Genomic DNA, 14,603 nt, shown 5'->3' with positions numbered 1-14,603 from the left:
CAGAGAGTTTTCACAGGTTGTCTATATGCTGCTTCATTGTGTTGCTGCAAAATTATAATTGCATAAAGCAGTTTCATACTTGAGGTTTTCTCAAAGATCAAGGATTTCTAACAGTAGTATCTAACCCAGCACTAATAAACATACAGATCACTTCTGAAGAATGGTTGAAAAGATATTTCGTGTTTACCTTATTACTTCCCTATTAAAACATTTTCAGTTATTTTAGAGAGAGCAAAACTTTTTAATACTGTCATTTACATGCTTGACTAAATTACAAAAACTTAATTCTAACTAATGCTGTGTTGTCTCCCTGAAGAATATTTAATTTGACTAGTGCTGATTAGTAGATATTACTTTCTACTCTACAAATTACAGTGAATAGCACAACCACCTTTCTCACTCCATGGTCTGTTTATGGATCAGCTGCTATGTCTAGCTATTTTCACAGCCAGCACTAGATCACATTATAACCTACTGCTGAATGCTTTAAATGCTTGTAAACTGTTCCAGGAGTTCTTCCTGTCCCTCTGCAGATCTGCTTCAGTACTCAGCATTATCAGTATAGCTGTTGGCCTGCTTGTGAATTCCCCACACACACTGTCACCGCTTTGTATGTAAATCAGCCAGTCTCCATCTCAGGAATATTGTAAGGATTTATTCTCCTGTGTCTCTTCCGAAATAAGTTTCTTTCAGTCATCTTTTATTCTATATATGACAACTCTAGGGGTTGTTTTTTATTTCATGTTCTCTCATAGGAAGCCTAGAATATTGGAGTTGGATATTTTTTCATTCCAAGAAAGGGGGATAATTCATTATCTACCACAATCAGTGTTTTTTTAAATCAAAATAAATTTTTCAGTTAATTTTCATATTTCTTGATGCAACCGTTACACTCTGTTCTTAAATCTGCGAATAGCCAAACTTTTAAGAGACTTTGCAAGAGCAGAAACCTGCTCACCCCCTGAGAAGGAAAAGTCACCCTCTCTCAGAGTACAAGATTTTTGCTTCTGTTGCTAGCATCTCTGTGGAACGCCCTTTTTTCTTTGGAGTTACTCTACCAGCTCTCTTTAAATCTTGACATGAGACCCTACAGAGTACAAAAGCAGGAATGTTCCTTTACATCTTCTGGTTTGACCAGTCATAGTCTTTGTGAGAAACCCAAGTATTGCTTAAGTTAAATGCCCTAACTAACATAGGGCTGTTTGTGGAAAAAGATGTTCCTTCTCTGTAGCAGCAAGTAGAACTGATTGAGCATGAGCAGAAAATAACTAAGTAGTCACTGCCTTTTATTAAAGGTTATAGAGGTGTCAGCATCACTTGTTTTCCTCCTTCTGAGACTTGAAGACTTTAGGATTCTTTTTTCAATCCAGTTCCTAGTTCATCATCCGAACATTGTCTGCAGTATTTAACCACCTACATGTAAGTTCAGTTTTAAAATATACAAGATACTTCTCAATGCTGTAACCTTAACTCTTCCCATGACAGTATATTTTCCTCTTTTCTTCTACTGGACCATTATATATGTATTTCCACCCACATTTATATTTAAGTGCTAGAATCTCCCAACAGCATACTTGTAGTGAATGCAAGCCTGGGGTGCTAAATAAGTTAATGTGAAGGTGATGTGCTCTGGCTGGTGTGACTGATTGACAATGCTGGTTTTAACACTTTGCACACCTTACCAGCTTTCCTCATGAAGTCATAGGATGCAGGTGTAGACCTCATAAAACTACATATGTAAGAAGAAGGACAGATTCGGCACTTAATCTACAGAGTTACCAGTTACAGCAGATGAACTGTATTCCAAAGAAGTGCTGTTGCAGTGGAGCAAGGGAACTACTAGTTTGATGTTCAGTATTGCAGTTGTTGCCACAGAACATGTTAATACTGTTGTAGAAAGTTTTGTGACCTGGTCAATATTTTACATGTATTATCTGTATCTTTATTATACTATTGTAATGGAAAAGGGTCTAAGGTTTGGAAGTCATCTACAATAAGAATGAAGGCCCTGAGTCTCATTTATATTACTGTCATTTGCATCACATTAAAAGGATAAAGGGGCCTTAATGGATGTCAGTTTAGCTTACATCCTTTGAAGTATCCCATTACACTAATAATGGTATAAACAATCAGAAAAATAAAGTAAAACCATTACCAAATGACGGATTTGTACAATCATCTGAAATCAATTTCATAATATCGCTATTGTGTACATAGTGGCCAATAACATCCAGATTGTTCTTACTTTAGAAATACAGGTTGAAAAGAAAGTGGCTTGGTTTTTATCAGGTTTCAAGTATTCACTTCTATTGGCTGTCCTTCTCCCAAGACTGTCTACAAGAGAATGTGGTAAAAGATTTGTACCTCTAGGTACATGTACACCTCTACAGGTAATGGCCTGACCAGAAATCTTACAAAATTGTCAATAATACTATTTCTAAGCTTTGGTATTTTATTTTCTTAAAATACTTGCTTCCATTTATTGTAACTTCATCCCTTTTACTTGATTGTATAAAATGGGGTTGTGACAATCTACTGAACTCAGTTCTTTTCTGATTTAAGACCCAGCATGGTGTGCAGTATTGTGTGGTGCTTTCACATGGCAGTGAGTTTTGAGACACAAAGCTAAACGCCAATGTTTTCTGACTGCCCTAACTGTGGTGCTACTTGACAGTGAAATCGTTGGCACCACCCTGCATGCTTGAGTCATGCAGAGCCTCCCTTGCTGCCAGTAGAAGCTTTTTGTAAGCATCAAGCCCCGCTACATTGCAGTTATGAAATGCAATGCAATGCAAACTTATTTTTCAAAAAAAGTTTGAGGAAAACATAGCTTCATTCTTAAATTTCTAAACTGCAGTGATACTGCAGGGCCAAATTAGAACAGATTTTGTATTGACTTTGTGAATGCCAGTCTGATCCATGCAGCTCAAAAGGCAGTGTATGAACTTTATGAATCTCTTGTCCTCAAAATGAAAAAATAACTGTACGCAAGAAAAACAAATGTGATATCCCAATACCACTAAAAGAAAGCCAGTTCTAGCCAATACAAGCATTCAGACATTTCAGAACTCAACAATTAGTTGTTCAGTTTGGAAGAGACAGCTCTTCAAAATGTGACAGTATCATACCAGGTCATAAATATTGTTCAGAATTTGCTCATAAGAAAAAACAGTAATAGGTAAGGACACACTGTACTGAAATGCTATGGCTAATGAATGCTTTCCTGCTTTGCAAAACTAAAAGATTTATCAGTATGCCAAAGCAAAAAACAAAGTCAGCATTTTCTTTCTTTCCTTCTTCTTTTCTTTCTTTCTTTGGGATGCATTTGATACTTATTTTCAACTTTGAATTTGAGGTTTTGGATTATTTCCAGTTACCAACCTACTGTTATGTAGATCTGGAACATAAAATTAACTTTTTTAAACAAAAGATGATGTACAGGGAGAAAAAAATCAGAAAGAAAAAGCACTTCATTATGTCACAGTATTTACAGGAGAAGGTATAAAAATTACTTTTCTCAAATAAAACATTTGGGGCCTGATTCTTTCCTAGTATAACTGAGCACAGCTTCATGAGGCTGGCGGAGCTGTGAAGAGTTATGCTAGCTCACAAACTGAACCTTAAAATCTTCTTTGCAGACAAGGGAACCCTTACCAGCAGTACTTGAAGACTTGTGAGTTGTGACTGCATGTTACTTGAAAGATCTAATTAAGCTATGTTTTTTGGTGCAAGCAGTTGTTGTACATGATTTCATGTTTATGTAGCAAGATGCATTGAAATGTTGATACTAGTATTGAAACATACATGTAAAAATTGTTGTTGTGGAAATTGTCTGTTCTGTTCTATTTTTCTTGTGTGTCTCATCTGTTTAGATCGTAAACTTTCTTTTTTTTTAATTGTCCTAACTGAATAAGGCTAAATGAATACTGTAATTGAAAATATATTTTAAATCTTGTCATGAGTTTTTAAAAAGACTATTACAAATTGTATCATTCCTGATTACACAGAACTTTGTGGGTGGTTTTAAATAAATTTTATACTTCTATTTTGCACTTAGTCGTCTCATTTTTCTTTCCTGACGCTTCATGCGTTTCTTCTTGTAAAATGCTTAGAGAAAAAAATGAAAGTTGTTTTCCAATTCAAACCAAAACAAAGTCACGATGAAGTACATGAAGACTAAAATTTAGGCCAGAAGAGCCTGTACCATACAACTTAAAGCAAAGTTAATGCCCTGCTTCATAATATAGCATAGAATGCTCCACACATGCCCCATTTTAAACCACTACATGGCTTGAATTAAATTTTTAGACAAGGAATTAGAAAATTACTGATTCTAAAGCTACAAATAGTCTAGTCTTAAAGCATACTGGAGGGTGCTGAGAACCTCATCAAAGATGTTCTGACAATAGCAAGGAGTTATTCAACTAAAAACACTAGTCTTTAGATTCTGTATGTTTATATAATTTTCCATATAGGTAGTAAAAAAGTGGCAGTTAATCATCTTGTTAAGGGAGAATAAGAAAGTAATTGCTGATGAAGTATTTTCATTTTATGAGCCATTTTCCCTGCAGAAATTCTGTTCTCGTGACTAATAACCATCATTACGTGTAGGAATACATTTACGAATTAACTCAGCCTTATGGGATTACTGTGGGTTCACCCACATCAGCAGGGTTTCTGCACTGGAAAGGGATGAGGTATAAATCTGGCCCCTATCATCAGTCTGCCTTTGCTTCACATAGGACTTATCCCAAACAGAGCTGTAGAGTGGAAGCAGCAGTCAAAAAATTTTGGAGTTCATCATCTTCTGACTAAAAAGGACAAAACAATTTGTGAACATGACTACACAGTGTCTCTTTCCTACCAGCCTTGTCTGGTGTGGAGCAAGGTTGTGGGAAACACTTACTGTGGCTTTTAAAACCCAGCTACTGGAAAAAGTCCAGGTTTTATTTGCTTCAAATCAGAGGTTTGTTTTGGGATTTTTCTCAAGACAGAACACATTTCAGTGCTACTCGGCTTTAATATGTGACTTTTGGTGCAGAACAACAATACTAGACAGAATTCCTCATTTAGATCTGAAAAAAGGAGGAACACGACTTCGAATATTCATATTCGCTGCTTTTCTTTGTCTGTTAAGTACAGTATCAAATGTTGATGCTAGAATGATCTTCCAGATAACTTGAATCTCCTAGAAGGCAGAAAAATGCGGCTATCCTCAGGCTTCAATAATTCCCTAGAAATAGACCACATTATGCGATATTGGTACATCTGCTTCCTGGGAGCTGAATGTGGAAGGCCTTTAGCCTCCTATTTACTGCTCTTTTAGAAGACAATCATAACTGGGGTTTTGTAACATCTGCCAACTTGCCCAGCCCTGCTCTAAACCACATTATCAAACCTTTCACCAGAGCTATGCATTCCACGGTTTGATACTGGAATCTGTAGCCCACGGCACAGGTGCCTAAGAAAACGTGGATTTTGAATGGTGCTCAAAGACTTGGGAGCAGAGACAAGAACATAATGATCAAGACAGAGACATGGATGAGAAACAGTGCCAGCCAACTACAGATTGCCTCCCCCACATTCCCACTGGATAGCGTGTTTCCACTCAGAGCTCCATTTCTTCATGTGCTATGGCAGGATTGTGTAAGTTTTAAGACACAGCTTTATCTATAGCTTGTGGGAACAAAATTATGCAAAATTTACCTGCCCTGGCACCCTGAAAGGTTGCTAAACATGAGCTTATCTTACAGAGCTCAGTACCTGGAGGTGGTTTCAGTGCTTTCTTGTATTTTGGATTTTGTTGTATAAACTATACAGGTTAATAGAATATTGATACAGTACAGTTGGTTGCTTTTAAATTCTTAACATGTTATTAAATTACAATACCTATTAAAATGGTATTAATTGGTAATCGTAGTTTAACTTGCAAGATAAATTGTTTTGCTAGTGCTACAGTTACAGTTTTCTGTAGTACTTTAACACCTGATAAAGATCACAGAATGGCAGGGTTTGGCTGCTGCTGAATAATGCTAATGCTGATTACTGTTGATAATATTATTACACAGTATTAGGTTACATCTTCAAAATAGGTATTAATCAAAAAATTGGACTTCCTGTGAATTTTCTACATCAGAACCAGCATCATATACAAATGTAATTTAAACACAAGCAAGATAGTGCTTCTATTAGTAGTGTTTTGGTTAAGAAATGGCCTAGGAAATCTAAAATAATTACCAGTCATGCCCATCTGTGTTTTTAATCTAAGATGCACTGGAAAAAGTATTTTAAATGTGGAAATTTAAACTCAGCTATTTCAATAACCATTGCCTGGAGCACAGTTCCTAAGATGGGCCTCAATTCCCTGAGATGTCTGCTTATTCCTAGATACTCTTTTGCTTTTATGATACAGACCACTTAAACAAAACTTTCAGCAGTTGATATATTGAAAATGTCAACATCTTTTTACACAAAACCAAAAATTATTTAAAATTCCTACTATACCATGTGTGTAACTCCATTCATTTGTAAGATAACTGGGTAACACTTCTCCACTATTTAATCCTGAAGCAATCCTGAATTGCTGCTGGAACAATAAAGCTAAAAATAAGATGAAAAATAATGCTGAAAAATAAGGCTAAGTCATGAAGCATGAGACTACACTCAGCTGTTCTGCACTGGGAATTGTGCCTGCCTGTCCTTCAGATCAGAGGCCTGTGCTCTGCTACGGGAAGAGGCTAAATATTGCAGGCAGTTTTGGAAGGGAAATAGGTTCTTATCCCTCAGTCTCTTGCTTTTAAAGCAACAGAGCTAAGATTAAAAAGGTGCTCAGGATTTTTCTGATCAGTCTTCTTTACTGCCTGCCTACAGAAGTGCACTGACTGCCTTTCACATAGCTTGGCTACCCCAAGACTGCAAGAAGATAGATGAGAAATCCTTTATTGTATACACATTCAAATCTGATACACACAGAAAAACGGGGCCTTACGAAAGGTATTGAGGACTTTCCTAAAGCACCCAAATACAAGTCAGATTGGGTAAAAGAAAGGAATGCTTAAACCCCATTACTTCATGCTTCTTTTTTCTGCCATGAACCATGAAGAATGATCCAAACATTACAGGTCTCCCTAAGCCTGAAAAGAAGTTTCCACATTAAACTAACATTCATAACTGTGATTTCTCCTTCAACCAACATTAGATCAAGACATATCCTGCCCTCCCCAAAGAACTGTAAGACTCGGTAAGTACTTCTGATAGAAGTAAAATATTAAATAGTTAAGTAAAGCTGAACATTGTAAAATCTGAAACCAGATCTGTCTAAGAAATTACCTTACCCTTAAAAGGTAGTTTCAAGATTTCTCCCTTTTGCAAGAAATGTGTTTCTCTGACTTTAAAGCATTAACTATGATCACCCAGAACAATTTTTAGAAAGGTTTCCTTCTAATATATCTTTTCAATCGTAAGAATTTTTTTTTTTAATTTTGAAGTATCAAATGGGGCAATTCAGAAGAATTTTTTTTTTTATGTGTAGTTGCTTATATAAAATTACTGTGCCTAAGCATTGGTTCAAGTGAATAAAAGCCAAGCTTTCGTGGGATTGACAGAATAGCAGCAAACAACACAGATGCTGATGGCCTCTGCCTAAGGATCTGAGTTCAGAACTGAAACAGAAATGCAGTTACCTCACTAGTGGTGAGTTGCCCCATTAACAGGTCACTGAAACAGTATTTAGATTACATTTCCTCTAGGCATTACTGACAATCTGTTCAGTCTTCTATTTACCTCAGAATATCCTCCAAGTTATTTGCAGAAACTTGTTTAGTTTTCTTATTTTTATAGAAATGCCTTTCTTGAATCTAGTCTATGTTGCAAAAATTTTAGCTGAAGACTTTTATGTAACCCTTCTAGTCTTTTTTTTTTTTTTTTAATGTAACCACAGAGGCTGTGAAAGGCTTTATGCCGTAACTGCAACCAAGAACTACAGTTAAGTAACAGTAAAGCTGCACTTACTTAATACCATGTACCTCTTCTGCACTGCCACTAGCATTGCCTGCACTAAAGCAGTTCTCTAAGGAAAGACCTTCCATCACTCTCCTTTCAAGTCCAGCTGTTACTCCTGGGTGGAACTACCCTATTAATAGACTGATTTTTCTACACATTTTTTTACTTCATTTCAAATATTCTTTTAAAAATTGTACAGCTTCTGTAAATGTTTTTATTTGTTCAAATATTAACTTCAACTTTGGACTATGTTGAGAGTTGCTTCAGTTCTGTTAGAACCCCTTTGGAACTAAGCCAGCTTTGTTACATATGCCCTTTAGCCATCAAAGTGACAATTAAAAACCTTTTTGCAAAACATATTGGGATGTATTTCCGAATTGCATCATATGCAATGCAGCTGTGGAGTATTGAGAAGTGCATTCTACCTTTTAAATAATTCTGTAAACCTCTAAAGACCATTAAAGCTTACAGCACACACCTAAGACCTCAAACTGGTTTTGTTCTACCTGATGCAGGAAAATACCACAGTACCTCTGTCACTGCTGTAGAGTGACAAATGTTTGGTAAGTGCTTAATTTTTGTATAAAGAACACTATATAAAAGGTGTTCAGCCATAACGTATTTATTATGGCTTTGAACTCTATGCATAGTGTCAATAATGTATAGTGATTTATTAAAGACTAATGGTGAAGCAATCTGTGCTACTGTAGGTAACAGGGGAACTTGTCCCTGAAGCACACAGTTCCCAACAATCTCTTGAAGACCAACGTTACTCATGTTCTCATTTTCAAAAGAAGGATAATCATTGTAACAGTTTCTGGTTTCACACTTTATTGCAAAAACAGGACGTTTACTTTCCCAAAGCTGTAAGGTAGGACTTCTTCCTGAAGGCAACAAAAACATTATCTGCAGCTGATACCCAACCATTCCTTTTAGATTTCAAAACCTCTGCAGCAAACACTTCTGTTTTGTGGTAAGTTCATGATACAATTACTCCTATGAGACACCTTAGGGGTGTCTCAAGATAGCAAATATTTTTTTAGTGACAAACGTGATTATTTTTCTGCTTCTCCAACATCTTAGGGATCTGAAGTTGGAATAATTAGTCAGCTTCACTACGTACAAATGTGGTTTTATCTCTAAAATGAATGACAGTATTTTAGTTCTTTTTCTTTCTCAGTTGAAGGTGAGATGCTGCACCAAACAACAAATATAACGTAGCCAATGTTGATACATACCAACATCAGTGCAGGTCCAAAATTTACACTGTGTACAGAAACAGTACAATTTCATATCCCTTGAGCTAATGGAGAAACTTCTCTATCTCAAAGCAAAACCATACACTAGCTTTTTAAACATCCATCATGCTCACTGAAGACCTGTTATATCCACTTCTCAATGTGTATTCCACTTATACCCAATAGCGTGCTTCTACTTGCTAATTCAGTGTTTATACTTTTCAGTGTATTAGCTGTTGCTTTTACAGAACTGATTCAGTAATACTAGGTGCTGTGTGTTTATTGTGTATTTATCTATTACGTATTTATTTCTATGAGTAGGTTGGATCCAAAGAGTATTGTGTATTTGTGAGAGCTCTTTTGGTCATAGATCCTTAAAAGCAAACTGGAAAGCTATGAGTTTTAAACTTTTTTAAGTAACAGTATTTAAAAGAGAACCAAATAAGCCTCTATTCAAAGGGGACATATGTATTTTCATTCCAGAAAAACTCTGGTTAGTAAAGAGCATGTACACCACTGTGGAAGGTGCCGCAGATGAACCTCGTGGCTTTCCTGGGCAAAGGCAGAGCTGAATACTGAAGACCACAGCTCCAAAGTATTAATTACCTGCACTATGAGATTTTACCACTATGCAGCATGCCTTGATACTAAAATTCTTTGTGCTTTTCCATGCATCTTTATTAAATGTACTGATTGTGACAGAAGACATATGATGTCAATTATGAGCTCTAAAAATTACCATTTCGCTCCACAATATCTCCAGCATGTTCTTAATTCTTGAAACCACCAAGAAGGCTGGAAGCAGCATATGCTTTATGGTTTTTGCCGTTTATCTTTCTCTCAACTTGCATTATTATTTTAAGTTAACTTGTAGAATTCTTCTATCTTTCAGACTTCTGCCTCTTCATCAATTTTGGATTAAATTGTACCTGAAAGATACTTAGGGTACCTAGAATTATTTTAAGAAATTAGACTACAAGTGCTCACATTTTTCACTGTGATTTCCATAACAACTCTTTTTCATTAAAGCAGCATGGTTTATCTTCAAAAGAATTCAAAAGGAATCATTAATGTACTATAAATGGCAGCAGCAAATTTGCCAGTAATGGTAGCAGTATCTCTGTGGATAGGAAGAAGTACAAGAAGTAATGTTCTGCTTGAGGTGCAGGAAATCAGGCTGGTGGCTCCTATGAGCTTCTAAGGCTTTCTTTGACATTATCACTATGAAGTATGCATCCTCAGATAAACAAAGTCCTGGTCCAAATGACTGAAGAACAGAGCTACTTTATAAAATTCTGATTATCACTGCCAATTATTTTCTCATTTAATACAATTTTGCCACTGTCTTTTACATTTATAGTGTGGGAGGGCCCTGTTACTTTCTCAGCCTCTAATCTTATTTCCAGGTTAAATAGTACAGATGCTGCTTTATTCATAGTTATGCCAGGAAGAGATGTTATGTTTAAAATGTCTGGACTTAAACACATTTATCAGTGTAAAACATCTAAACCCCCATGTAATTTTCAATGTATTTTAAAGGGCTAAGGCAGATCTGTCTTTGATGAGTACCAAATGCTGGCAGAAATTCACCTTCTCCTGGTGGTATCCTGCTTCCTTTAGTTGCATCCTGGTGGTTCATAATGCAGCGCACTGAAAAGTTTCATGTTATTGCCCCTTAAGATTTTATTCTCTAACCCTATTTTTAATGACAACAAATGAAACACTTCGAAGTCCCATTTTCATTTACAAACGGTGGCTCATTGACTTTACTTTCAAGTGTGCATAGTTCACCTCGAAGCAAACCCGTGTAAAACACTACTTAAGGAATGGAAGGCTCTTTGTACCATCATCAAAAGCAGGAAGACCAACTACTTTTGCCTACGTGCTACAGAACTACTTACTGCAATGATTCCTGGGTACAAACTGCTTCAAAGCACCCTGAATGCTTTGATGAATCCCTCTGGTGAGTCTGGTGAACTCCCTTCACCTCAGATGATCCTATTACTCTCCTCTCTCCGTAATAGCATAAATGCTTGCATGCATAAAACCAGCTCTAGGGGGCTCAAGCACGGCTTTACTTCAGCCTGAAGGACGGCCTACTTCCTCCCCCATTAAGGTCCCTGTGAAGTGGCGCGTGCCCAACAGCTACAGTACGCCTGGACTTACACTAAGTAGTAGGCCGTAAGGCGGGGTAAAAGGCGGAGCAAAAGCCAGCCACCGTGGTGGACACAACATCTAGGCCCAGCTGCAAGATGGCGACTGCCCAGCCCCACCCTATGTCCGCCCGTCTTGACCAAGATGGCGCAGGGTCCGCACTCCCTCGCCTAACGGTCCCTCCGCACGCGGCACGCTGAGTGCGAGCCCAACCGTCAGCCTGATCTCGTCTCGCGCGGTCGCAGACCTTAACGTAAGCAGTGTGCGCCGCCGCCTGCTACTCCTCGCGGGGGTGGGCGCGCCTGCGCAGTGGGGGCGCGTTCGGTGCGGGAGGTTCGGAGGGGCTGGCGATGGCTCCAATGAGGCGCCGTTCAGGTACCGCGTCCAGCGGCAGAACGGGCCCGGGTGGCGCGCTGAGGCCTTGGCGACCTTCCCGGAGCAGGCCCTGCTGGCGCCTGGGGTGGGGAGCAGCACGGCGGGCGCGGGCCCGCGCTCAGGCCCGCATTGTTGGTCGACGGCGGCGGGAGGAGGAGGGGCAGGCGGCGGCGGCCTCGCCGCGGCGGGGGGTGGGGCAGTTGGTGTGCCGCCGCCGCGCAGGGCCGGGAATGAGGGCCAGTGCTCGCCTTCTCCCCTTTTCATTTCACCCGTGCTGTGTTTTCCGCTCCGTGGCTGCGCCTTCGCAATGGTTTTTGGAGGCCACGCGCGAAAAAAGGGAAAAAAACCCAAACCCAACCCCTAAAACGGGGAGAGAATAGCGCTGCTGAGGGGGTAGAGTCGTTTTTAAAAACCATGGTGGCGGGGCAGGGAGGGAGGCGAGCCGCGAAGCCGGAGAGCGGCCCTGCCATGTTCGCGTGGTTTAACTCGCCCTTGTTCGGGGGGGAGGGAAGCCGAAGCGTGCGCTGTACCTCTGCCGGCAGCGCTTCCCGGTGACCGCCGAGCAGTATCCCTGAGCGAGAAATAATGAAAACTCTTCGTTCTGCAGAGTCACCTTTCCCTTAGGCTTCGGTGGAAACTTCAATAATTTTTTCCGTTTAAGTAGTGGTAGTCCCATTATTAAGAAGGGGAGGGTGGAGATCGTGCCTTAGGAAAATAGAGCAACTTGTCTTGCAACTTTCTGTATTTCCTACTTTTGATGCGTGTTGCCCGCCAGGTTTAGGGGTGTAAAGATAATCTCTCAACGCTTTTTTTTTTTTTTTTTTTTGACCCAGAATTACAGTAGACTGATGGTGTATGCGTCAAAGACTGTAGCTGCGCTTTATTTTAATAGATTGCAGTTATAGAAGATAGACACCCAGGAGATTTTGCCTTTTGCCATGGCTCAGTTTGGAGGACAGAAGAATCCCCCTTGGGCTACTCAGTTTACAGCCACTGCTGTATCTCAGCCAGGTCAGTTTACATATCACTTAATGTTTGAACCTTGACATCTAGTAGATTTGGAGATTCTGTATTTGGGTATGCAGTTAAAGAGTGGCGCCATGCTATCTAATTTATTTAAATGGTTTAAGTTGGAAGCTTTTCACACACTAAAAGCATTAAAGATTATTGTCTCATACTAGCTGTGGGTTTGTGGAGCTTTTGTGTTTGTTTTTTTATTTGTTTGGTTGGTTGTTTTTTTGTAAGGGGTGATAAGTAAAATCCCAGGTGAATTTTTATTGATTCTCTTGGTCAGTAAACAGCATACCAGGTTACTCATGTCCAAAGATGTAGATATAATTGCATTACTCTAGGTTAAGTAATAATAGCACTAATAAAGCATTAAAAATTTTTTTAAGTGCTGCCTGAATTGCATTTCCATGGCAACCTAAGCCACTATTTACAAAATATTTTGTCTTTATTAATAGATTGGACATACTTCACATAGAGAAGAGGTCTCTGAAATTTGTTACTTGACTGGGTGCTGGATATATTTTCTTTCTAAATGACAAATTAAAACTTAAGGATCCATATAACCAAATGTATCACCCTGTTAATGATAGAGGTTTTCTTTCTGAATTAGCTAAGAAGACTTATCACAGGTATTAAAAAAACTAGCTGGCTGGGTTTCCATGTTCCACATTGGTTTATAGCATAAAAAGTTTCGAACCGAGAATGTGAAGCTTGCTGCATGGTGAATTTTGGTGCTTCCATTTCCAGTTCCGGGATGCTTTTTTCTCTTACTGAATACAAAATGTTTCCTAAATACTGTAGTTTCATTGTCTGATGTGAGAAGGTTTTAACAAGGCTGTGGTACTTTGAGGATTCAGGATGCCAGAATGTGAGCACAGGCAGTAACCTTGTTGAAGAGATGTCTTTAGAAAAAGTTTTATGTTTTTTGCTATTGTCATTTGTGCCTTGCTCTAATTTGATATGAAGTTGAATATCATACTTCTCTTGTATGGGAGCTTAGCAAAAGTTGGGAATGCCTGCCATTCTTTGTAAGTGCATGATTTGGGGTTGGGGAGGATAAATCTTTCTCCTGACGCAGTTTTTTTCCCAAAATGACTTTTCCATCTCCAGTTTTTTCCTTTGGGCACTGGTCCAATTGTAGTGCATGTCCTTGGGGAACTGCTGCCACCCCACTCATCCACGCTCCCCCCCCCCCGTGTGTTTCATGGTACTTGGACCCAGTGTGCCTTTTTCTCCATCCCGTCCCACTCTACTTAAACCATTGCTATACCTAAACAGCTGCGTACAAGCATTTTTCCACTGCTTCTCTGAAGAGCTTAAGCTTCTTTTAGCCAAAAGGCAGTACTCTCCTCTAATAAGCTGCTTAACAGAAGAAGGGGCTGGTATTGGGAAAATGGGAGGGACAAGCTTAGCTTTTGGTTCTTGTGTCTGAGCGATCAGAGGATGGTATTACTCTTTATACATTGGCTAATGTGACAGCTAATCCACCAAAAACATTAGTGGAAGACTGAGGGCCAGCTCCCTGTCCTGTTTTAGAGGGAAAGCTGCATAAAATCCACAGATGGGGAGGAGCTGGCAGCCATCTTAGACTTTGCTGAGCTAGGACCAGAAGGGGGCCCTGGAGAAGAGGTAGATGGAGCAAGGGCACTAGAAGCATACATAAACTTCTTATTCATTTTCTTATTTCTATGACTTTGCCTTCTGTCAGCCTACTTCTGAGACTCCTTACATTAAATGAAGTGCAAAATCTAATTGGGCTAGGACTGCTCAGCATCAGTGGCTGTGAGAGATTTTTCACTTGTCCTCTCTTCAGTGAGGACAGTA

General features: G+C 39.1%; 1 protein-coding gene and 1 long non-coding RNA gene across 10 annotated transcripts in view; one reads left to right on the top strand and one right to left on the bottom strand.

Annotated features, from left to right (window-relative positions):
• LOC133223356 (uncharacterized) overlaps window positions 1-11,723 on the bottom strand; it is a 33,654-nt gene extending 21,931 nt beyond the window's left edge. The window contains exon 1 of the long non-coding RNA XR_009728534.1: window positions 11,641-11,723. This is a non-coding gene — a long non-coding RNA (uncharacterized LOC133223356). The remainder of the gene's footprint in view (window positions 1-11,640) is intronic.
• The window catches only part of CCAR1 (cell division cycle and apoptosis regulator 1), a 28,632-nt gene continuing 25,666 nt past the window's right edge, over window positions 11,638-14,603 (top strand). For 8 of the 9 annotated variants that reach the window (XM_061373968.1, XM_061373964.1, XM_061373962.1 and 5 more), the window contains exons 1-2: window positions 11,638-11,768; window positions 12,602-12,779. In XM_061373968.1, the coding sequence (XP_061229952.1) occupies window positions 12,707-12,779 (73 nt within the window). In that variant the 5' untranslated portion in view covers window positions 11,638-11,768; window positions 12,602-12,706. The remainder of the gene's footprint in view (window positions 11,769-12,601; window positions 12,780-14,603) is intronic. The other variant, XM_061373961.1, reaches the window with a different exon arrangement.

This window comes from Neopsephotus bourkii, unplaced genomic scaffold (genome assembly GCF_033783945.1).
Source record: "Neopsephotus bourkii isolate Nb327-2 ecotype Australia unplaced genomic scaffold, CSIRO-AGI_Nbou_v1 NB_1634, whole genome shotgun sequence".
Lineage (NCBI taxonomy): Eukaryota > Metazoa > Chordata > Aves > Psittaciformes > Psittacidae > Neopsephotus > Neopsephotus bourkii.
Note: the sequence above shows the minus strand (reverse complement) of the source record. Positions and strands in the feature narration are given on the sequence as shown.